Source organism: Pipistrellus kuhlii, unplaced genomic scaffold (genome assembly GCF_014108245.1).
Source record: "Pipistrellus kuhlii isolate mPipKuh1 unplaced genomic scaffold, mPipKuh1.p scaffold_m20_p_5, whole genome shotgun sequence".
Taxonomy (NCBI): Eukaryota; Metazoa; Chordata; class Mammalia; order Chiroptera; family Vespertilionidae; genus Pipistrellus; species Pipistrellus kuhlii.
Window position 1 is genome coordinate 74,237,974 of NW_023425551.1, and position 24,771 is coordinate 74,262,744.

Here is a 24,771-nt window from a genome sequence, read left to right on the forward strand (position 1 = left end):
ATTCAAGTGTCCATTTTACCCCAAGCAATACATTCTGTGCAATTCCTATAAAGTACCAATGGTACATTTCACAGATTTATAACAAATATTCCAAAAATTTATATGAAATCTAAAAAGACCCTGAGTAGCCTCAGCAATCTTGAGAAAAAAGAACAAAGTTGGAGGGAACACAATAGCAGATATCCAACTCTAGTACAAAGTCACTATAATCAAAATAACCTAGTACTGACACAAGAACAGGAGTTATTTAATATAGATCAATGGAACAGAACAGAGCCCAGAAATCAATCCATGCTTTTACGGCCAATTAATATTTGACAAAGGAGGCAAGAGCATAAATGGAGACAAGACAGCATCCTCCTTCCTTCCTTAAAATATATTTTTTAAAAACATGATGAGATTAGCCAAAGAACATATATGTATAACCTATGATCACAGACAACAGTGTGATGAAGGCCAGGGGAGAAGAGTCAGGGATTGGGAAGAGGTGGACAAAGAGGGGGGAAATAGGGGAAATCTGTAATAGTGTGAACAACAACAAATTAAAAAAAAATCACTACCAACACGGAACTCGAGTATTTTCTAAAAACAGTAAGTCAACTATGTGTATTCCTTTCTTAAGAAAAACCAGATAGTTACTAAAAGAATCATAACACCGCTTAGATTTACTGAGGTGTCATCCATCTCCTCAAAGTTAAAACTAGTTATATATGCCAGTTTGTTTCTGTTTCTAGATTATATTTTGTATATGAGGTGTTTCCAAACGAGATAATTAAACAGAGGGGGAAGAGTTTTATACTATATTATATAAATATCTAAAGGAAAAAGAAGTATGGATACATTAAAAAAATCCAAACATTATAGTTTCTTAAATAACTGACTATACTTCTATATATGCATATTAAAAAAATTGCAACCTCCAAAGAAAGAATGTAAATGGTGACCAAAAGAAAACCCAATACAAAAGACATGAAAGTCCTGGTTGGATGGCCCAGGTGGAGTGGCATACCATGCACCAGGAAGTTGCGGGCTTGATTCCCAGTCAGCACACATACCTAGGTTGTGGGTTCGATCCCTGATCAGGCATATAGGGGAGGCAACTGATTGATGTTTCTCTCCCCCATCGATAACAAACAAACAAAATAAACATGTCCTGGGTGAGTATTAAAAAAAAGGAAAAACAATGCCAGAACCTTTGGTAGGATTTCATTCATTCTACACCTTTCTAAGAATTGCAAATTAAAGAGGTGCTTGTTGGTCCAAATTGTAGCCATATAAATCATTCTTTTGGAGATGTGCCCAAAAGGAAATAAAACCAAAGACAGAAAGGTGTTCACTTCAATGAACAAAAACAAAAAAAAACAAAACAAAAAAAAGGAAGAAAGAAAGAAAAGAAAAAGGAGAGTGTTTCCTTTTCAAAATCTATCAGTTTATGCATACCTGCATACATTTGAGTAATTCCAAAAAGGCATCAAATCCTTCTAGGAACTTCTGCCTGAGATCATCTGACCATTCAGTTGGTTTACTAATCAACACATACCTAAAAAAGAGAAAAATACCAATGAATATATAGATAAACGCTGACATTTTACAAGTTGCAACTGGTTTGATAATTAAACAAAAACTTACTTTAGGTCTAAAATAAGGCTCTGAACTCTTCTGAATTTGAAGGCTTGTAAAGCAGTATATCGCTCAAACTGAAATCTACCCTGGGCATCTCGATGTCTCAAATGATCCATAAAAGTCTTAATGATAATGGTCAGCAGGTTTTCTTCTGTGATGAGCATTCGAGCCTAGAACAAAGGGTAACAGACCACATGGTAATCAAAACCTATTTACTAGGAATCTAAGAAAACGTCACCAATTTTGGTTAGTTTTCAGTTTATAGCTTCTCAACATAATAGAGTATGATAAAATAAATAATACATTACTGTGTATTTCTAAATAACAATTACTTACTCCATTTGCCACTTGTATGAAGCAACAATTATATCATGGAGAAAGATGCCAGAATGTTAGGAGACACATCCAAGGCTCATTATTCAAAGACAATTCAGGGTGGGGGCCTGAACCAGGCTGCAAATTTTCCTTAACTGAGATATTTTGACACCTATAATGGTATCGTATAATTACTCTAGAATCCAGAGGTTTATTATCACATATTCTATAGAAATTAGTAATCTATATATATAAAATCCTAAGCGACTACTTCAACCAAACTACCAGAACAACTGGTTGCTATGACATGCACTGACCACCAGAAAGCAAATGCTCAATGCAGGAGCTGCCCCCTGGTGGTCAGTGTGCTCCCACAGCCAACCTTTCCCACCAGCCAATCTCCTGCCCCTGGCCAGCAGGCCCTGAACTCGGACAGAGAATCAGGGGTGGGTGGCGGTGGATGCAACCCCTTTTCCAGGGGGCTTGGTAGGCAACCTCCTGTGCCCCGTCCCTCCCCACAGCAGACATGCCCCATGGTGGCATGGCTATGAGGGAAGGAGGAGGGGTGGAATGTGGGGCGCCGATGATGGTGGTGTCGGCATTCAGCGCCCATTCCTTCTGTGTCTGGCCTGGTGACCATCACCTCCTCTCCCGACCCCACTGGGGGCTTCAGGCCCCAGACTGTGATGGAGAACCAGGGGTGGGTGGCAACGAATGTGGCCTCATTCCTAGGGGGGCTGAGGGCCAGCTCCCTCCTTGGGGCTGGTGGCCAACCTCCCATGCCCCATTCTTGCCCCAGTCAGCAGGCCCAAACTGGCCCCCTGCCTGCCCATTGTGGTGGCAGTGTGGTGGAGTGGGAAGGAGGAAGGGGGAGGCGGGGAACCATATGTTGGCAGGGAACTGACATTGGTGGTATTGGTGTTGGGTATCTGTTCTTTCCTCGCCCGGCCCGATGAATGTTGCCTCCTATACCGACCCCACCGGGGCCTTTGGGCCCCAATTGGCCCTGATCACTGGCCAGGCCTAGGGACCCCGCCTGTGTATGAATGTCATGTCCTGGGCCTCTAGTTTATATATAATAATAAATATTCATATTTACATATATGCACATATATACATTTATAATAGCTGGATTAAGTGTTATTAAGTGGATAAAAGTATGGATATGTATAATTATATCTACCCCCTCACCAAGAATAGCATATTATAAATACTGTTCTACACTTTATTTCACTTAATATATTTTAGAGATTGTCCTATATCAATTCATATAAATTCCTTTATTCTTTGTAACTATCACTAGGTATTATTTGGTATCATACTTTATTTAGCCAGGCCCTTACTGGTGAGACATTTGTTCTTCCCCAGCCTCATTTATTACAAAAGATCCTACAACAAATATCTACTCTATACAGTTGAAAGAATATTTGTAATTTCCTAAAAGTGGAATTACTGTGTTAAAGTGTATGTACATTATAACTTTTGACTGATATCACCAAACTATCCCCTCAAAGAACCTTTCCAATATATGTTCATCTACAATGTGTGATTTCCCCTCGCCCTCAGTAACGCAATGTAATTTCAAACACTTTGATGTCTATCATTCCAATTGTTTTAATTTACATACCTTACTATAAGGTTAAAATTATTTAACAATTTGCATTTCCTTTCTTGCTCCCCAGCAAGTTACAAAAGTCTAATATTACTTTGAATGTCACATATTACTCTGATATAAAAGATCATGGCTTTCTCTGCACTTGTATAGTTTAACTATGTTCCAAGCTGTTGTTGGTGCTAGGTGACTGTTTAACTAGATCTTACATTAGCCAATATCAGGTTTATTAGCAATATAGAAAGCTGCATCAGAAAGAAAAAAAAAAGCAGGACCAGCCCTGGCCAGTTTGGCTCAGTTGCACTGAAAGGCTGCCAGTTCCATTTCTGGTCAGAGCGCATGACGAGATTGTGGGCTAGATGCCCTGTAGGGGTGTGAAAAAGGCAGCCAATCAATGTTCTGCTCTCACATTGATGTTTCTCTCTCCCTTCCTCTCTCTCTAAAAATCAATTTAAAAATCTTAAAAAAAAGAAAGGGGGGGGGACACCAAAAATGCAAAAGAAGTCTGAGATTATAGTGAAGTTGTATTCTAATGTAGAGATTAAATTCTAAGGTTATCAGATAAGGAGAAAAAATATATATTCAATAAATCAACAGGGATTAACTGTTGAAAACTGAGGTCAAGTTTGAAGGAGAGGTGTTAACAGATTGAGTAAAAAGATTTTCCTTTTTTTTTTTCATGCTATATTAGTTGATTTTGATGAAGAAGTTAAGTGAATATAATGCAATTTCGCTAACTAAGGGAAAACACTGTAGAGCCTGCTTACAAGACTTATAACAGGCAGTAAAAGGAAGTTTGTTGGAGTGACAACTTAATATTGGTGTAATGTAAATTTCACCAACTGAGGCACTTACTGGCAATTTCAGTTTCATATGAATGTTAAAAGAGATGGCTCATCCACTACATAGGCTTAGATTGGGTTCTAACTTCTTTACTGTCTGTACGAAGGGACCACCCCATTAAAGTAGGGAATTTACTAAGGCATTTCTACTTCTAAAAAGATAACTAAAGAAGGTGTGTATTTCTCAGGATACAACAGAAAAGAAAAACTTTAAGTGCTTGTCTGTACCACCTCATGCCTAGATTGTTGCTAACTTGCAATGAGCGCCCTGGCTGGTGTGGCTCAGTTGGCTGAATGTTGTCCCATGCACCAAAAGGCTGCCGGCTCGATTCCTGGCACATGCCAGAGTTGTGGGCTCGATTCCCAGTAAGGGGAGGGGGAATGCAGGAGAAAGTAATTGATGCTTTTCTCTCTCTTTCTTCTCCCCCCTTCCACTCTCTCTAAAATAAACAAAAACATATATTTAAAAAAGGCAACGATGCCAAAACCGGTTTGGCTCAGTGGATAGAGCGTCGGCTTGGGGACTGAAGGGTCCCGGGTTCGATTCCGGTCAAGGGCATATACCTTGGTTGCGGGCATATCCCGGGTGGGGAGTATGCAAGAGGCAGCTGATTGATGACTCTCTCTCATCAATGTTTCTAACTCTCTATCTCTCTCCCTTCCTCTCTGTACAAAATCAATAAAATATATAAAAAAAATAAAAAAATAAAATAAAAAAGGCAACGAGAAAGAGAGAATGGGGTAGAAATCATATTTAAAGACAGAATGGTTCCAAAATTTTGAAAAGTAGAAAGGCCTCAGACTAGAGATTTAATATCTACAAATCACAGTATTTATAAATATAAAGAAAACCACATCTAGGTAAATCACAGTAAAACTGCTGAGATGTAAGGTAAATGTCAGTAAAACATTATTAGGTATTCCAAGTGACTATGAATGAAAAGTGGTAAATATTAATAAAAAAAAACAAACAGTAAGAACAAAACTATAGATGATCATATAATGGTATTCTCAGACAATGATTTGAAAATAGCTATGATTTACATATTCAGGAAACTTAGGAAAAGATAAAGAGTTTCACCAGAAAACTGGAATGCATTAAGAAAAGAAAAAAGAAAAAAAAAATATATATATATATTTTAATTAATTTATTTATTTTTACTGATTTCAGAGAGGAAGGGAAAGGAAGACAGAGAAAGAAACATCAATGATTAGAGAGAATAATTGATCAGCTGCCTCCTGAACACTCTCATACTGGGAATTGAGTCTGCAACCTGGCATGTGCCCTTGGCTGGAATCAAACCTGGGACCCTTCAATCCGCAGGACAATGCTCTAATCACTGAGCCAAACCAGCTCAGGTTGAAATGAATTATTTTTTTATTTTATGAATTTACTAGAGGCCTGGTGCATGGATTTGTGTACTGGTGGGGTCCCTCACATTGGTGCACAATCAGGGTTGGGAAAGGACTGTGGGAGGGCTCCAGGGCATTTCTGGTCCATTTCACCCAGTCCCATTAGCCTGTTTCGCCCAGTCCTGATCGGCTAAACCTTAGCAGCAAGCTAATCCACTGGTTGGAGAGTCTGTCCCCTGGTGGTCAGTGCGCATTATAGCTATTGGTTGAATGGTCGAATGGTTGCTTAGGAAGGTAGGTAGATTTTTGTTTTGTTTTGGAATGTATTTAAAACACAGAACAACCTTCACTTTAGGGTTCAGGTAAGATGGAGTAGATGTACTTTTCTCTAGTACATTTTCCCACTAAGTACAACTAAAAACTCTGGACATTATATGCAAAAGTAACACCAAAGACTCTGAAAAGCAGAGAGGACATGGGAGAATTCTTTGTTTTCACTTCATACATCCCAGACATGGAGCTGAAGAAGCTGGCAATCTGCAAATGCCAATGGGAACAGACTTAAAAATTTTCTTTTTAAAAATGCCCTGATAGCCGAAACCAGTTTGGCTCAGTGGATAGAGCGTCGGTCTGCGGATTGAAAGGTCCCAAGTTCGATTCTGTCAAGGGCATGTACATTGGTTGTGGGCACATCCCCGGTGGAGGGTGTGCAGGAGGCAGCTGGTCGATGTTTCTCTCTCATCAATATTTCTAGCACTCTCTCTCCCTTCCTCTCTGTAAAAAATCAATAAAATATATTTAAAAAACAAATAAATAAAAATGCCCTGATAACAGCCTGCTTTCTCTAGCCACAGGAAAGTAATAACTTAACAAAACTTTCAGATAATGACCACTCCACTCGAATAAGCCCACACAGAAATAAACTGGCAGAGTGGAGAATCTACACTTTTACTCTTAAGAGGCAGAAATGTGGTGCTTGACTACAATTTAGGATGCACGTCATAACCTCCAGGGCAATGTTGCTCAAAATATGGTCCACAGACGAGCAGTCTAAAAACTGCTTTTTCCCGTTGTGATGAGAAGTTGGCAACAAGATAAAATCAACTACTTGTAACAGTTCAGTTGACATTATTTTTCATAGCAAGATTTTCTAAAAAAAAAAAAAATGTTTTAAGAAGGAGAGAAAGGAAGGGGAGGGGGGAAGATACACTGATTGGTTGCCTCCTGCATGCATTCCAGTTTTCTGGGGATCAAACCTGAAACCCAGGTATGTGTCCTTGACCTGGAATTGAACCTGAGACCCTTCGGTGTTTGGGCTGATCACTGAGCAATACCGGCTAGGGCCACAGCAAGATTTTAAATATATATATATATGTGTGTGTGTGTATATATTATATATATATATATATATATATATATATATATATATATATATATTATTGATATTTTACAGAGAAGAAGAGAGAGGGATAGAGAGTTAGAAACACCAATGAGCGAGAATAATCAATCAGTTGCCTTTTGCACATCCCCCACTGGGGATGTGCCCGCAACCAAGATACATGCCCTTGACCAGAATCGAACCTGGGATCTTCCAGTCTGCAGGCCGACGCACTATCCACTGAGCCAAACCGGTTTCAGCTCATAGCAAGATTTTTGTTGAAAACAGTAATGTGTGTTTCACATTCTGGTACATACTATTTATCTTTTCATAACTGACACTTGGAGTAAAACTGCTCTAGAGAGACCCTTAAAAGTATTAAATGAATGTACATGTAACAAACTAATAAAAAAATATTTAATCCAAAAGAAGGTAAAAAAAAAAGGAGAGAAAAAGAAACAAGATAGGCGAGTTAAACAGAAAAAAAATCATAAGGTGGTAAATATAAATCCAAATACATGGGTAATTATATTAAGTGTGCAGGAAACTTAAAATATTAAAAGTGTCAGGTTAGATAAATATCAAAACCCAAATACATGCTTTTTATAAGCAATACAACTTAAATATAAGGGTATAGAAAAGTAAAAAATATAACAAAGGAAAATATACACTATGTAAACACTATCCAAAAGAAACCAGTTGATGCTATAATATCAGATAAATTAGACTTCAAGGCCAGAACTATGGTTTGAGATGAAAAGATATAATCTATATATGTAATATATATAAAAAGCCCGTGTCCCTAAAGATTGGAACAAAACGATCTGTGGCCATGAGGAGGCATTAACCACTTCTTAATCCCTCCCCTCACCCTACCTGTGAGCAGGGGTGGGGCGGGACTGGCAACTGGCGAGCAGGCTGAACTGCTGACCTCTTGGTCCCTCCCCCCGGCCCGCAGGATCCAATGGATCAGTGATGGTGAACGGGGGAACTGGGGCGGGTGGTGGGAGGACCCACTGGCTATCAGGCTGTTGGAATCACCAGTGCATCCCCGGCTGCTCAGGGGTTCAGGTTTATGGGAAAGCAGGCTTCAGCAATTTCACTTCCACGCACATGTGCCGGGCCGGCCAATGATGGAATGCGCTGTCAGCTCGGGGCCACTCATACCGGGGCTGGTAGGTCTCGGGCGCACCAAGCAGCCTCTGTCAGCGCCTCAAACCCCAGCAGCAGTGGCACCAGCATCCGTGTTAGCGGCCCAAGCAGACAGTGCATTCCATCAGCTCTTCTGTGCCCACTTTCCCGCAGGCCTGAGCAGCCAGGGATGAGCTGGTGATCCCAATGACCTGACAGCTCGGCAGCAGAGGCAGCATTCGGCATAGGGACCCTACCTGCATGATTTAATTATGTGCTGGGCCTCTAGTATATATATATAACAAAAGGCTAATATGCAAAGTAACCCTTGGGAGTTTAGTAGTTCGCTATGATGTGTGCTGAGCACCAGGGGGTGGCACGAAATGAAGGAAGGCCTCAGCCGGCAGCCAGCAACTGGGGAAGGGAGGCCCCGGCCAGCAGCCGGCAGCCAGAAGGCCCCGATTGGCCCTGATTGCCGGCCAGGCCTAAGTACCCTAACCGTGCATGAATTTCATGCACCAGGCCACTAGTTCATATATAAAAGGCTCAATTTGGAAAGTATGATTCTAAATTTGTATCCATTCAATCAATCATATTGCTTTAAGATATATGAAGCAAAAACTCAGAGAAGTAAAAGGAAAGAAATCAATAATCATTGTGGGAGATTATTAACATGCTTTGATAATTCATAGAACAAGTAGTTAAAATAAATGAGTATATAAAAGACTTATACAGTGAAAATGAACAAACTTGACCTAAGTGACATATATAAATACTATGCCCAATAACAAGAGAATATTCATTGCTTTCCAGTCCACATTGGATATTTACCAAAGCTGATAACATTCTAGAATCTAGATCATAAAATCAAGTCTCAACAAATTTCAAAGGACAAGGATCAGAGTATGATCTCTAACCACAGTGAAATTAAGTTAGAAACTCATAACAAAATTATTAAAAAATGCCCAAATATTTCAAAATTTAGCAATATACTTCTAAAAAGATTAATCACAAAGAAGAAAAAAAGTAGGTCAAAGAAGAAATCACAAAGGAACTTGGTTTTATTAACTAAATAATAAAAATATGACATAATCTTGTGAGATGCAGCTCAAAAAATTGTTTAGATAGAAACTTAAGCCCTAAGTGCGTATCAGAAAAGAAAGGCTGAAAAAGTCAATGATTTAAATGTCTCAAGAAATAAGAAAAAGAACGGTAGTCACCCTGAAAAACAAGTTTTTCTCAGAAAGCTTTTAATATTTCACCATTACACACAATGTTTCCTTTGGATTTCTACTTTTTGTTTTGGCTGTAGGTCCTTTATCAAAGACTTTCTCTTTCATTCCTACTTTGCTATGAGGTATTTTTATTTGTCTTAATTCATAAGTGTTTAATTTTCATGAATTCAGGAAAAGCATTTGATATGATTTTTCCCTCCTTTTTTGTTTGTTAATTAAGGTGAATTATGCCAATTGATTTTTTTCAAATGTTATACTACTCCTGATTGTGATGTATTATCGTTTTAAAAAAATATTACTTGACTCAATTTGTGTGATCTAATTTGTGGTAACTAGATGGTAATTTTCTTTTCTTGTAATTGTTTTTTTGGGTTTTGGTATAAAGATTACACAGGACACAGTTAAATTGGCAAGTACATACTCTTTCTGTCTTCATAGAAACTTACATAAGACACTATTATTTCTTTCTTAAATATTTAGAAGAATTCCCCAGTGCAGCCATTCTAGCCTAGGAATTTCTTTATGAGAAGATTTTTATACTAATTAAAAATTTCAATTTCTTGTTTTTTCTTTTTATAACTTGTGTTTTTCCCCCTGGGAATTTCGTCTGATTTCATCTAAATTTCTAATTTTATTAAGTTGGTCCTCATATTATTTTATTTTCTATTCAGTACCTGTAATATTTACAGTTTGTTTAAATTTTAAAATTTTCTGTTTTTCTTATTAGCCTTACTAGAGATCTATCCCTCTTTTCTGGTCTTTTCAAAGTACCAACTTTTGGTTGTGTTGATTTTTCTCTTTTGAACATTTACTTTGTTTTATTAATTTCTGCTCCTTATTATTTCCCCTTTTCTACTTTCTTTTGTCTTCGTTGATTCTATTGCCGTATCTTAATTAGGGAAAGGGACTTCTCAAAATGTAAGATTATATACACAAGCTGTCTGTTTCTAATGGATAAACTTGTTAGATCAATCAGCTTAATTTTAATTCCTCAGTTCAAAACCTCAGGGAAGTACCTTGAGATAGTACAGATGATGGTAAATTACTTTTCCCCTCCAGATTACATATTTGAGGGTATGTTCTATATAGTATGGTTGAAGGGATCTAAAGTCTGATCACCCATTAATAGGATATTATTCTATTCAACAATATACAGATCTTAGTTCTCTATTATTTTAAGGCTTTATTTTTAGTAATGGAAAACAAAAAAGTTCTTCTTAGTCTTTCAGTACTTACAAGTGAAGGAACTGTGAATATCTGAACCGATAGGTCTGCGATTGAATACTCTCTGTCGTGGTCATCTGTCACATAATCACTCTGCAAACGCTCATAGTTCTATTAAGAAGGCAAAAAAAGGCAAGGAGTGCCAGCTATCAGTTACAAAGGAAAGGCAAGCACTACTCACCAGAGTAGGTGCGGTGAAGAACTGGACAGACAGAGCAGTCGCGGACACTGCTCGCTCGTGATCATCCTCCATAAAATCTCTCTGCAACTGCTGGTAATTCTAAACAACAAGGGGGAGATTCACCTCTAATCCACACTGACCAAATGGTTAAGGATAATAATGAAAAATCAGTGCTAGAGGTGTCAGAGAATAACACGCACTGACACATAAGAATGATAACTGGAATAACTTCTACTCAATAAAGTGTGTATAAATATTGACTCACTGGACAATCGGTTAAAACACAAATGGCAGTTTATGAGCTAAAATGGGAGTAACAACCTGGGATACAGGGGGCTACACCATAGTGCTCAGCACCATCACTGATAAACCAGACTGTATTACTTCTGGATGTATATCAGAATCACCTGATGGCTCTTTCAAAGTAAAAGTGCTTAGGCCCCATTCTTGGTGACTGCTTTAGCAGATTTGTGAATAAAACACAAACACATATATTTTGAAAAAACTTCCCAATGATTCTTACACACTTCCTTGGTTAAGAACTCCTAATTTAGATAAATAATAAAAAGAAATAGCCATTAGCTTAATCATATGCTGCTAAAAAGAACAGAATTCAACAATATCAACAATCTAGAGTTCATGATTTTTAAATCACATCCTTATATACACATGGTTTCAACTAAGATGAGCTCTTCATTGTATAAAATTTAATAGAAATACCACCATAATTCACAGTGGGATAGGTTTAAATTTTCATTTATCATTTCATATCTTACATATCATACATATTTATGATATTCACATTACCATAGGAGATAATGAACAAGAAAAGCCTCACTGAATTTTATTCTATTAATAAAAGATAAAAAGATCATTTATGAAGTTTCTTAGAATTTAAAAGCAACACACTGACATATTACTTTAGCTGCTAATTTTACAAAGGCCAGATATAATCATGGGGCAATAGTTACTAAGTGTACAATATGATGATGTTAATCTTCAAGTCTGAGAAATGACTTACCTTTGCAAATCGAACAGCAAACAGTTTCTTGTATTTCAAATCCATCAGCAGACTGCTCATGAACAACTGGTGGTACACGCTCCTCGCACCTTTACAAAGGGAGCAGGTGTGAGAGAGGGCATATAAAACAAACCGAAAATTACATTCCCCAAGTCTTACATAAACAGCTGTTTTTAAATCTCAAGAGCAAAACTACATGTGTTACTTACTGTAAAATACTTATAGCCTGCTTTTTTAATAAAAAATGGGTTTTTCTCAATATACTTTCTAACAAAATATAAAGGTTATTTAATTTGGGTCATGGACCCCAGAGTCTGTTTGTTTGTTTTTCCCCCAAAGAATAAGACTGCATATGCTAATCTGAAAAACCATACTTAAGAAAACTTAACATCCCAGTTACTTATATAGGTTCCCATATACCTGAAAAGTAGTTAAGAGACTCACCTTTCCACAATTTGGAATCACTGAGCATCAATCTATCCACAAGAGAAGAATTTTCACCATCTGGCCCTTCTTGTAAACCAACTTGACATAAAATTCGGCGAAGACCATCTTAAATAGGAAGAAAAGTAGTCATGAAATAGTAACTTCCAATATTAAACTAAAATTTTAGTAAAAACGTTCAAATAAATCTATGGAGTTTTACATGTTTTTATTTAAGATAAAACTAAATCAGAAAAAGTAAACATATTAATGATTTTATTAATATTTTCATGAAAAGGAAAAAAATTCCAAATCTTGCATTTTACACAAATTCTTATTCAGGAACATCAAAATATATGTCTATCAGAAAAACAATGGCCTCTTATGCTGTAAAGAATTTAAAGAGCAGCTCAGCTGGGGTTGCTAAGTGGTTGGAACGTCATTCTGTGCACTGAAGTGTCTCATATTTGATTACAAGTCAAGGGCATGTACTTGGGTTGTAGGTTCCATCCCTGGCCCCAGGGCCCATGCAGGAGGCAACCAATTGATGTATCTGTCTCCAAATCCCCTCCCTCCCTCCCTCCTTTCCACTCTCTCTAAAAATCAATGGAAAAAATATCTGTGGGTGAAGATTAACAACAACTAAAGAATTTAAAGAGTAAAGAATAATAATTAAAAAAAAAAACACCACTGAAATAATCACAGTTCTCAAAATACTGTTAATTAAATCATATTATAGCAAAATTGAATTACTATTTTAAAGAAGGCACTACTTCAGTGCTGTAATATATACCAGTTCTTTTAATTAATACCATGCAAAATGTTCTTCATCATTAAACAAAAATTCATTGTGTCTGTGTACCTACCTACCTATGTGGATCTATTGTACTATGTGAAACAACCTGGAAAACAAATTCCTATATCCTCTAAACACTAAACTTAAAAAATAAAAAAAAAGTTGCCCAAATCCTATTAATAAAAGCCTATGTGGTTGTCACACCATGATATCCTCACTCTAAAACAAGTGATCACCAGGAAGCTACGTGAACAATGTGAGCGTGCGAGTGGGCGGGGCTGCATGCACGTGGGCTTGATGCTGCATGCATGGCATGGAGGCGGGTCCTGTAGCTTCGCTTGGCTCCAGCCTACCTCTTTGGAGCAATCCATCGAGGAGCCCCCGATGGGTGGGTGGGGCCTACCTCTTTGGGGTGATCAATTGTGGGGCTCCCACACTCTGAGAGGACACAGGCCAGGCTGGGGGACCCCCCCTCCACCCCAAGTGCATGAATTTTGTGTGCTGGGCCTCTAATTCTGATATAAGCATTAACATAACCAAAACTTTAATACTTTTTTGTTTCATACTTTATAATTAATATTACTATTTTCAGAATTCTACAAGTATGCAAATAATTAGAAAAAAAAATAGAATAATTTTTACTATAGCACCTACTGAGGGTAAGAGCTCCAGCCATGTAGCTCAGATGACTGGAGCATCATCCCATGCACTAAAATGTTGAAGGTTCAATTCCCAGTCAGGGCACATACAGGAGGCAACTGATTGATGTTTCCTTCTCAATTCGATGTTCCTCTTTCTCTCTCTCTTCTAAAATCAATAAACATAGCCCCACCGGCATGGCTCAGTGGTTAAGCATTGATCTATGAACCAGGAGGTCACGGTTCAATTCCAGCACAAGTTGTGGGCACAATACCCAGTGGGGACTTGTTGAAGGCAGCCAATCAATGATTCTCTCTCATCATTGATGTTTCTCTCTTTCCTTCCTCTCTGAAATCAATAAAAGTATAAAAAAATAAATAATGAAATCAATAGGCATTTTCTCAGGTGAGGATTAAAAAAAAATGAGGGTAAGAAAAAGAATTGGAAAGATATTTATAAGTCAAGCAAACATGTTCTCTTAAATATCCATACCTTGTTTTTTTACTTGTCAGTTCAGTGTGGCAATGGTCTTTTAAACAGCATTTCAATACATGTTTCAAAAATTTTCTTTATAATAATACATATCAGAATGTCACTTATCCAAACCTCTCTTGCCTGAAGAACAGTATATTGATATCTCCCATCTATTCCTGTTTTACTCTTTAATGTTATACACCAAACTTGTATTTTTGGCATTGGACTGAGGGCTCTAATTCTGTTACCATTACATTAAAAAGATTATCTAATTTGTATATTGTGGAAAAACAAAAAACTAAATTAGTAACTTCAAATTTGCAAATTTGTACAGTTGCAAATTACTGGTAACCAAAAGTTGCAGGAGTCAAAACAGAGATATCAAGATTGGTGTATTATCCTTTAAACTGCTAACCCTTTAGGTTTTATTTACAGTAGCATTTTCCAGCTTGCTAAGTGAAAGAGTTCCACAGGTACTCCTTTAAAAAAAAGGTTCTTTATTAAATTGTAAGACTTTGATTTCATTAGCATATTAAATTCATTTATAATTGTTAAAACACATGTATCCTGTGTTAATTTGAACACAAAATCCTTTGCACGCATATAAAAAGAATCCTGTAGATCAAAATTTGGGAAACAAAGGTTTTTATGTGCATACAGATATTCCGAGATGGTATTTTAAAATGTGAAATTAAAGCAAAAAATTCTTTCACTTGATATTTTTTTCCAAAACAGTTTTGCAAGGGCATATGAGTTCATTTTTCAGTCAAGTAGCACCAAGTTTTTATGAACCTACCTGAATATCCAATAATGCTTCCCAGCCAAGACAAAAGTTTCAAACCAAAATTCTGATGCGCAACAATAGACGAATGCATAACTTGAACTTTAAGTGGCTTTGTCTGTCTACTGGTATTTCTCTTAAAAAGAAATGGAACGATGAAAAAACAAACTTAAAAAGCTATTTTATAAGAAAAAAAGTTAATATTTTTATTTCATATAACTACAAACTGTTATTTTATTTTGTTTATATTAACCATCCTAATGGGTATGAAGTGGTAACTCATTGTGGTTTTTATTTGCATTTCACTAAGGATTAGTAATGTTGAACATGTTTTCATGTGCTCATTAGCAATCTGTACATCTTTTTTGTGGACACGTCTCTTTAGTCCATCATAAATTTTATTTAACATGTCCCCCTTCACTTCAGTTTAAACCATTTCTAGCCTCCCATTTAATCCCATCTCCTTAACCCACATCAATACAGTAGATCTTTGCAAAGTTTCTCCATCTATACAAATTACATATGTATTCATTTAAAAAGATTTTTGATTTATAAAACTGGGATACTATATATACTCTTGTGCATCTTTGTGCTAACTGATATTTTTGGTTAATGACTCAATACTCTGTGGTATGGACTTATTCAAGCATCCTCTAGAGAAGGGCAATCATATTCCATGTGTTTTCAGTCTTCCGTGACCACAAAAATAGCAGTACTAAAAAACTTCGTACACACACTTACTGGTACTTATAGCCTATGGGATAAATTGCTAGAAGTAAAACTTTAATAGATGTTACACTGTTTTCAAAAAATGCTGTTGCAATTTTTTTTATATACAAGAAATCTCTGCATCTCTGCCAGCAAGATATTTTATCACTGTAATTTCTCCATTCTGTTGGGTACGAAATCTCGCTGTCATTTCACTCTTGCATGTGGGTCTCGTTTCATATATATATAGACCACCTACATTTTCTCTGCTGTGATTACTTTTTTGTATCTTATGACCATTTTTATAACTTATTTGTTCCCTACTTTATAATCTATGAGTGCTGTTTATCATAAATATTAAACGTCTACCCTATTTTAGAAATAATTTTTCTAAATCTACTATTTATCTACTGATTTTATTTATGGAATATTTTGCAATGCAATTTTTAAAAAATGTATTTTTATTGATTTTAGAGAGGAAGGGAGAGGGAGAGAGAGAGAGATGAAAACATCAATGATAAGAGAGAATCATTGACAGGCTGCCTCCTGCACACCCCTACTGGGGATGGAGCCTGCAACGCGGGCATGTGCTTTTGATGGAATCGAACCCGGGATCCTTCATCCACAGGCCAATGCTCTATCCACTGAGCCAAACCAGCCAGGGTTGCAATGCAATGTTTTTATGTAGTAAAAATAAAATGTTTCTCTTCTAACTCCATTGGGTTCTAGTCTTAAGCTAAGAAGATCTCTTTTGCCCTAGCTAGTTTGGCTCGTTGAATGAAGGATTGGCTTGCAGACCGAATTGTCCCCGGCTCGATTCTGGTCAAGGGCATATGCCCAGGTTGTGGGCTCGATCCACAGCAGGGGACTGCAGGAGGTAGCCAAACAATGATTCTCTCTCATAACTGATGTTTCTATCTCTCTCTCTCCCTCTCCCTTCCTCTCTGAAATCAGTAAAAATAAAATTAAAAAAAAAAAAAAGCTCTCTCCTCCCCTAAAATGTACCTAGAGATTTTTAGATTTTCCTCATATCAGTATCTATTTCTGGACTTTCTATTTTATATTATGAATGTATCTATGCAAACATCATCAGAGATTACAAGCACTAATATTAATATATATATATATATGTGTGCGTGTGTGTGTGTATCTTCTAAGTATAAAGGTATGCATAAGAAAATGAATTACAGAAATAATTATCTCCAGGGAAAAAGTAAGGGAATGGGATTAGGGGATAAGACTGGGGCCACTATACTATTTTATTTAAAATAAGTACAAAAATTGTATATAATGTGGATACACAGGTGTTCGTCATATGATCTCTATTTTATCTGTATATTAAAAACATTTAACAATATATAAAATTATTTTTAAAAAGAAGCTTTTACATAAAATGCAGTTACATGGAATAGTTAAAAATAATAAATGCTAACTTTTAAAATAAATTAAAATGTGGGGATGCTTTCTTTTAGAGAAATAATACACATAATAAATGCTATTAAGATATATGCAGCATACCTTGCTATAAGGTACCAAGAAACAACTTCCCTTGAATTCTAATCTTGGTGCTAAAGGCCAGTTTAATTCTTAAAAAGTAACGTGAAACCCTATCAAAAATAAAACAAGACAAAAAGCAAAAAACTTTCTAGAGATGTCGATGTCTCTAATAAATAAGAAGGCAGAAAATATATATCATCTAAACATTCACTTTTCTATATTAATCTTACACAGCTTTAAAAAATTAAATAAAGCAACAATGCAATGCTCAAGAAACTTATCCTCAAACAATTTTTGGCTGATGTTGGCTTTACATTAATAAAGGCAGAAAAATGTTTCCATAAATGCCAAAATATGAAACTAGTCTTAAACTAATAAAAAGATAATAGTGTAGACACGTCTTATAATTACTTACCACAATTACTGATTTTGCCTGCTCACAATACGGAAAATCTCCATATCGAACAGACCTACGTCCCTATAAACAAAGATATTTACTATTAACTTGTGAAAATATTATATTCAGAATTACTAACTTTTGAGCCAATAAACAAATAAACACATTTGAGCATACAACAACTCTGGTCAAATTTTAATATTTATTTCATTCTATTCATTAATAAAAAGTAAACAAAAATACTTTTCTTCAAAGCTATCCCAACATTTTTTTTTCTTGTTTAAAGTATTACATGTCTCCTTTTTTCCTGATTGATCGCCCCCACTCCTACCCCCGAGGGCAAGCCCACACACCCCAGTCTGTGTCCATTGGTTATGCTAACATGCATGCATACAAGTTCTTTGGTTGATCTCTAACCCCCCATCCCAACATTTTCAAGGCATTAATAAATATATTTTCTTGAATAAAACAACATTTATTCTTTCAGGCTGCTATAATTTCTTTCTTTTTTAAACCTGCTTTAAAAAAAGTTTATTTAGGATCATGGAAGCAAATATTGTTAGTGTTTCTCTCTGGAGATATAGAATAGTGCTTGGGTTTCTATAATTTTTATTTTCATAACTAAAGATTTTGAATCACTGGGTAGAATAAGGATAAGTATATCTATGTATATTTTCTCCTAAACTTCTTATCTGACAATAATTTAGTTATATCCAATATATATTTGGGCCAATATTTAAATGAAATTTAAAAATCAGCTTACACTTACATACCTAATTCTATATAACTTACCTGTGTAAAAGTTCTATTTTATTATGTGACATCAATTTAATAAAATTACTTACATCTCGATCTACTGTAGTTGCAAAGCCAATGGCTTCTTTTTGTGTACAGTTAACAGCTTTCTGAAGAGTATAAATAACTTGTTCGTAGGTATGAACCTCATCATTAAACAGCATGCAATAGTAGGTGTCAGGCTTCTCTCTATGGGATCAAATATTAATGACATATTATCTATTTGCATATTTTTTGCTCTAGGCTAACTTGTTGTAGGGAATGTACTAGGTACTAACTATACCAAAGTCATCCATGGTCCCCATGCTCTCTGACACTACTATCTGGTGAGGAAGATAGAGATTGGACAAATAATTCTATGTGAACTGCTTTTATCAAAGGTAGGATGCTACAGTAGAACAGGGTAAAACAGGTCTGGGAGCTCAAAGAGGAACCGTCAGAGAAGTAATCTGAGACCCGAAGTCACAAATGGCTATTAGTGGCTTTTAAAAGGGAACAATTCTCCTCTACCCCTCACAGTTGACTATGTGACAATGTTTGGACAATTTTGGTTATCTTGATTAGGAAGTGGCATCTAGTGGTAGGGCCAGAGATGCTACTAATTATTCTACAATCCACTGGACAGTCCCCATAGTAAAGAGTTAATATGACTCCTAATGCCAGCAGTGTTATGACTGAGAAAACCTGGGCTAGAGGAAGGTCTAAGCCACATGTGTCAAACACAAGGCCCGCGGGCCAAATCCGTCCCGCCAGGCCTTGCAATGTGGCCCGCACCTCGCTGTCATCACTGCACTCCGCTGCGTTTCCATCACAATGACAGTTTATGACTGTTCAGTAAACCATTCGGCCCGAGATTTAGGCTGGATTTTAGATTTTGGCCCCTTCTCTGATTGAGTTCGACACCCCTAGCTAAGCAAAGGTCACAGAGTGGTGAAGGTAAATATTAGGATCTGGAGCACAGAGAAGGAGGAAATGATTAGTCTGGAAAGAGGCAGAATTAAAAAAAACTTTTTAATTAATTTTGATTATGCCATCCTAAGGGCAATCAAGAATTTGAATTGGAAATATGGTCAGTTTGCCTTACAGTGTGGAAAATGAACCGTGAGGGCAAGAGTGACTATGGCAATCCAGTTAAGAAGGCCATATTGTCCAAAATAGAAATTAATGTAATTTAGGCTATGATACCCTGTTCCCCCGAAAATAAGACAGTGTCTTATATTAATTTTTTTCTCCCAAAGTTGTGCTAGGTCTTATTTTCAGGGGATGTCTTATCTTTCCATGCACTAGGTCTTATTTTCGGAGGATGTCTTATTTTCGGGGAAACACGGTAGTAGTAATGGAGATGAACAGTAGAAAAATTTGATAGAAGGATTTACTAAGAAGTGAAAACAGTACAAAGAAGGAAGTTTCTTTTTTCTTCTATGCTAGTATCCTGAACCTACAAATGTACAAAAAAATAAAAAATAAAACTCTTCTATTATCTTAGATCAATGAATGGTTCCCAACTTGAAGTACATGAAGATAAAGTCATGAGGTACTAATTAATTTTCAATATTTTATTAAAACACTTAACCCACAACTACTTATCTGAATTGCTGTTGAGAAAATAAAAAAGAGCTAACACCGATGTCCTTCAGACTCTCATTCCAACTTGCACTCAACTTTAACTATGAAAACAATTCTGACAGCCTGGTTAGAGTTAAAAGTAAAAGAGAAGACTGCCTAAGGCAAGCACACTCACAAGAAAAAGTAAGCCTTTAGCCTTAATAGAGCTATGGCAGAATACAGTTTCCACTCACAAGTTTGTGACCTCCTCGATAATCTAAGTACAAATGGTAAATATGTTAGATGTACACTAAAAGAAGCTCAAAGTGTAGAATATATTTTTATAAAATTTTAGAATCAAAATGACTGAGCATTTAGTCAAAGCAGAAAACTCACATCAAAGAGCTCATTCCCTAATCTTAGCTGATAGACACAATAAAAGGAACTGTAGAATTAACTTACCTGTTTTATCACACAAAGAAGAGAAAATTGTTTATGCCTGAGCTTTGACGTAGCTTAAATATGGCTAAAAAACCAACTAAGTCAGCCAACTAACAGGGAGAAACTGCTACCAATTAAGTGCATCACACATATTTTAAAAGTATAAAATCAAGATTACTGTTCTGCTGAAAATTAATTATTGCAAAAGAAAAGATTATGTTCTATCCTAGCTATATTAAAATTAACACGAGAAATCAGAATAAAAATGGATAAAACTGAGTGTGAGGAAATACATACAAATACAAAAAGTAAATGGTTGTACTTACACCATCTCTAAATCTGCTGGTAATTCACTTTCTTTTTCCCAGGTTAATATCTCTACTGCATAATGAAACATGATAGCAAAAATGTTGTAAGTTCTTGTTATTACATCTTCTGGTAAATGAATGAGAGGATCCTGAAAAAAGAGCATAAAAATAAAATACAACTTTGTTAAATGCACATTAATTTTCCTCTTTCCCATTCTGCCTCCATCTCTCAAAATATTACTGTAAAAAGTTGACTGATTTTTCAGCTTAAGCTTCTCTTCCAATTTGATCCTGTATATTACATCCTACCAAATCAAGCTTCCTAAAATGTTTTTGTTAAATTATAATCCCAATTCTGAAACCAACTGAACCAAAATATTCAATGGCACTCCAATGTCTAATGAATAAAACTAAAAACTTAAGAATGATATTCCAGGATCTTTAAAACCTAATATCAAACCATCTTCATAGCTTCCTAATCCTTAATTTCCAGAATAAACAAAGGAATGTTATCCAAGGACAATCAATTTAGTTTTACAAAATAAAGAAGAACCTGATTTTGAGGATTACGAAGATGAGAAGTCAACAAGGTCAAAAAACTGCTCTTTGATGTTATAAGAATCACTCACAAGTTGTATGCATGTAACAGGAAGCTTCCTTATTTATATTTAACAGTAAAATTACTAAATTTCTAGGTTAATAAAAAAAATACTACTTAAACATATATGTACTAAGTTTATCATGGTGTCTTTCAGTCATGGTTGGCAAATGTTTTTAAACTTAATGTTTTATCTTAAATCTAAGCACATTATTTAGCTTAATGGTTAATTAATGTTATATTCATGTCTCAAGTAAAAGATTAGTATGTTCCAACATCACAGAATGAGAATCAGCACGTTCTTGCAAATATGCATAAGGCTTCACAAAGATAAGCTTAGTGGAACTGGTAGAATCCAAATGGAGATGGGAGATAAAAAGAATCTGAGGGACAAGGACAAAAAGGACAAAGATTTCTAGGACTTGAAGAATGTAAGAAAAAGTAAGGAAAGTCCTGGCCAACACTCTGTTGGTTGGAGTGTTGTCAGTACACCAAACTGCCCAGTGCACGAATGTCATGCACTGGATCTCTAGTTTAAAAATAAATGTTGGCTCACACATGCGTGATACATTTAAAGCCTTCATTTCTGATTCCAAGAATTGATTTGTCCCTGTCTGACACAGGCCTCCTATTTAAATTAATTCAAAGACAGTTTCCCGTGATGCCAGCATTTGCAATGACTATTAATAAATCACAAGGACAAACTCTAGACAGAGTAGGAATATTCCTACCTGAACCCGTTTTCGCACACGGTCAGTTATATGTTGCTTTCTCTTGAGTTGGAGAGTGTGTAACATTAAAGTTTTAAATACTTCATCACAAGGGAAATTAGTAAAGCACTTAAAGTGTTTTTACTCTTAATATGGTATACAGCGCGAGATATTAAAATAAGTTTAATCAGTTGATCAGTCATTGTTTTATCAATGTTGTTTTTATATGTCTTTGTTGTTATATCATGTTATTTATTTATTAATCAACTTATATATTATTTTCATATACAATTTACTAATTTTCTTTCAACTCTGACACTTCTATTATAGAGAAATGGTGAATGGTGATATTGAAATATTTCTTCTAATTAATTTCCTTTCAATGTGCATGAATCTGTGTACCAGGCCACTGGTCTTTTTTATCTTACTTTATAATCTTATCCCTGAAGACCTCATTTTTCTTAATTGAATTCTTAAATAGGAATTAAATGGTAGAGTCCAGAGGTTTTATTCTCTGGCAAGTTTCTGTGGAGTATTATATATTCTCTAGGAAGGGCCGGTAGCTTCAGCCAAATGATCTTGCTGTTCTATTCTTAAGATTCAAGAAATTACCCTAAGTCTGCTCTTTTTGATAGCTACCCTACCCTCATACTTTAGTAGGGTAGCTATCAAGAAGTGCAGACTTAGCCTCCACCTCCGCTCCTTGTCCCAGCACACTGGGGGAGCGGGCCTAAGCAATCAATAGGACATCCCCGAGGGCTCCCGGATTTCAGGGGGGGCAGGCTGAGCTGGGATGCATTTTCATGCACGGGGCCTCTAGTATGAGATAAAAATGAAGCTGCTCTAAAAGGAGTGAAGAAATCCCAAACCCTGACCACATGGTGTCTCTCTGTAGCAAATTCTAGAACACTTGGACAAAGCACATAAAACACAAAATACACGTTTTCTATAGCACTGAATAATTATGCACAATTTTATCTGTCCAAAACATAGTGGAACACAGTCTGAAAGACACTGTCCCTACACCATAATGTCTTGGTAGTTCTGTGAAAATATTTGAGACCTATAAGGTATGAGCAACAAGAAGATTATTTAAGCCTCAAATCTGTATTAGACCTACTAATAACATAGAAGTACTTTGAACGTATTCATCTCTCTGCCATTTAAAAATAAAATCTGCATAAGGATCTTTTTTTTTTTTTTTTTTTCCCCTCATCTTTTCTCACACTTCCTAAATAGCCTTCTTTGAAAAAAAGGAAGCTCAGGAAATACAAAAGTGGACTGAGGATATTTTTTCCATTGATTTTTAGAAAGAGTGGAAGGGAGGGAAGAATGAGGCGGGGGAGAGAGGAATACAGAGAGAGAAAAAATAACACACCAAACCACTGATGTGAAAGACACACTGATTGGCTGCCTCTTGCATGCACCCTACCTGCAATCCAGGTATGTGCCCTTACTGGTAATCAAACCCATGACCCCTCAGTGCTCAAACTGCCATTCTAATGATTGAACACCAGCCAGGGCTGAAATAAGGATCTTGACTCAAACATCAAGTTGTCACAAACAGCAGCAGAGAGTCAAGTATTTATTGACCAGTAGTTATAAATATATCCTTAATATCAGTTAGGGAAAAATAATACAGGGCCAACACTTTATTACAGAAGATATGTACAGATGGAGTGAGTATAATTTGTACTGAGCTATCATCTCTACACTTGGTTGCATAACACATCCAGTGTCACTGATTACCAGATGACTATTAGAAATGGCTGCCAGGTATGGCTATAGGAAAGACAGGTATCTGGCCTACAAAGTCTTAGTTACAACACAAATATACAAAAACCAACTAAGTTAAGTGGTCTACACTTATAGGAAAGTAATCCCTTCAATAATAAATGAGAACTTAAAAAAAGTTGAATTAAACTAAATTTCCAGAATTTCAAGTGTGTACTATTAGCAATGGTATGGCATCATTAAATGCAAAAAACTTTTAAAGTATACCTGGTCACTATTAATAGTGACAGGACTATTTGCTTATCCATTGCTCATATTATAACGATATTCCTATGTCTCAAAGTATTTTAAACTCATGGTTAAAACAGTATTTCCTTAAAAAAAACAACACCAAAACTTAGAAAATAGTTTTTACCTCTTCTTCCTCAATTTCAGAGGTGTTAAGTTTGTGTTTTTCACAGTAAGGACCTTCTTTCCACGCTTCAGTATCACCACAGTCACAGAAGCCTCCACCTCCTGATGTTGTCATCTTAAAAAAAAATCATAAAGCATGTTGTCATTAAGTGCTTGCTGAGGGCTCTTAGATTAAAAGAAAAGTACTAAGGAAATAACATTGCTAGAGTGTTTAAGTTTCTTTAAAGGGATGAAATTTTAAAAATGGCAAACCTCTCAATGTTTTAAAGCTTATTTTAAATAAGCCTATAAGCTAATATAAGTGATTTCAAAATAAAATAAGCTACTTTGTGGTGAACTAGTACACTACAGATATTTTTAAAAAAATATATTTTATTCATTTTTCACAGAGAGGAAGGGAGAGGGATAGAGCGCTAGAAACATCGATGAGAAAGAATCATCGACCAGCTGCCTTCTGCACACCCCCTACCGGAGATGTGCCTGCAACCAATGTACATGCTCTTGACCGGAATCGAACCTGGGACCTTTCAGTCCGCAGACCGACGCTCTATCCACTGAGCCACACCGGTTTCGGCCACTACAGATATTTTAAAGAG

At 36.2% G+C, this 24,771-nt stretch overlaps 1 protein-coding gene across 12 annotated transcripts in view; it reads right to left on the minus strand.

The window, feature by feature from the left end:
* The window catches only part of UBR2 (ubiquitin protein ligase E3 component n-recognin 2), a 111,344-nt gene that overhangs the window by 54,723 nt on the left and 31,850 nt on the right, over positions 1–24,771 (minus strand). For 10 of the 12 annotated variants that reach the window (XM_045573153.1, XM_036414328.2, XM_045573146.1 and 7 more), the window contains 10 exons: positions 24,177–24,290; positions 20,738–20,868; positions 18,476–18,614; positions 17,649–17,711; positions 15,044–15,164; positions 12,360–12,467; positions 11,916–12,004; positions 10,726–10,824; positions 1,630–1,793; positions 1,441–1,540 (listed from right to left, as the gene is read on the minus strand). In XM_045573153.1, coding sequence (XP_045429109.1) covers positions 1,441–1,540; positions 1,630–1,793; positions 10,726–10,824; positions 11,916–12,004; positions 12,360–12,467; positions 15,044–15,164; positions 17,649–17,711; positions 18,476–18,614; positions 20,738–20,868; positions 24,177–24,290 — 1,128 coding nt within the window. Of the gene's footprint in view, positions 1–1,440; positions 1,541–1,629; positions 1,794–10,725; positions 10,825–10,894; positions 10,994–11,915; positions 12,005–12,359; positions 12,468–15,043; positions 15,165–17,648; positions 17,712–18,475; positions 18,615–20,737; positions 20,869–24,176; positions 24,291–24,771 lie in introns of all 12 variants that reach the window. The other 2 variants (XM_036414330.2, XM_045573142.1) reach the window with 1 other exon arrangement.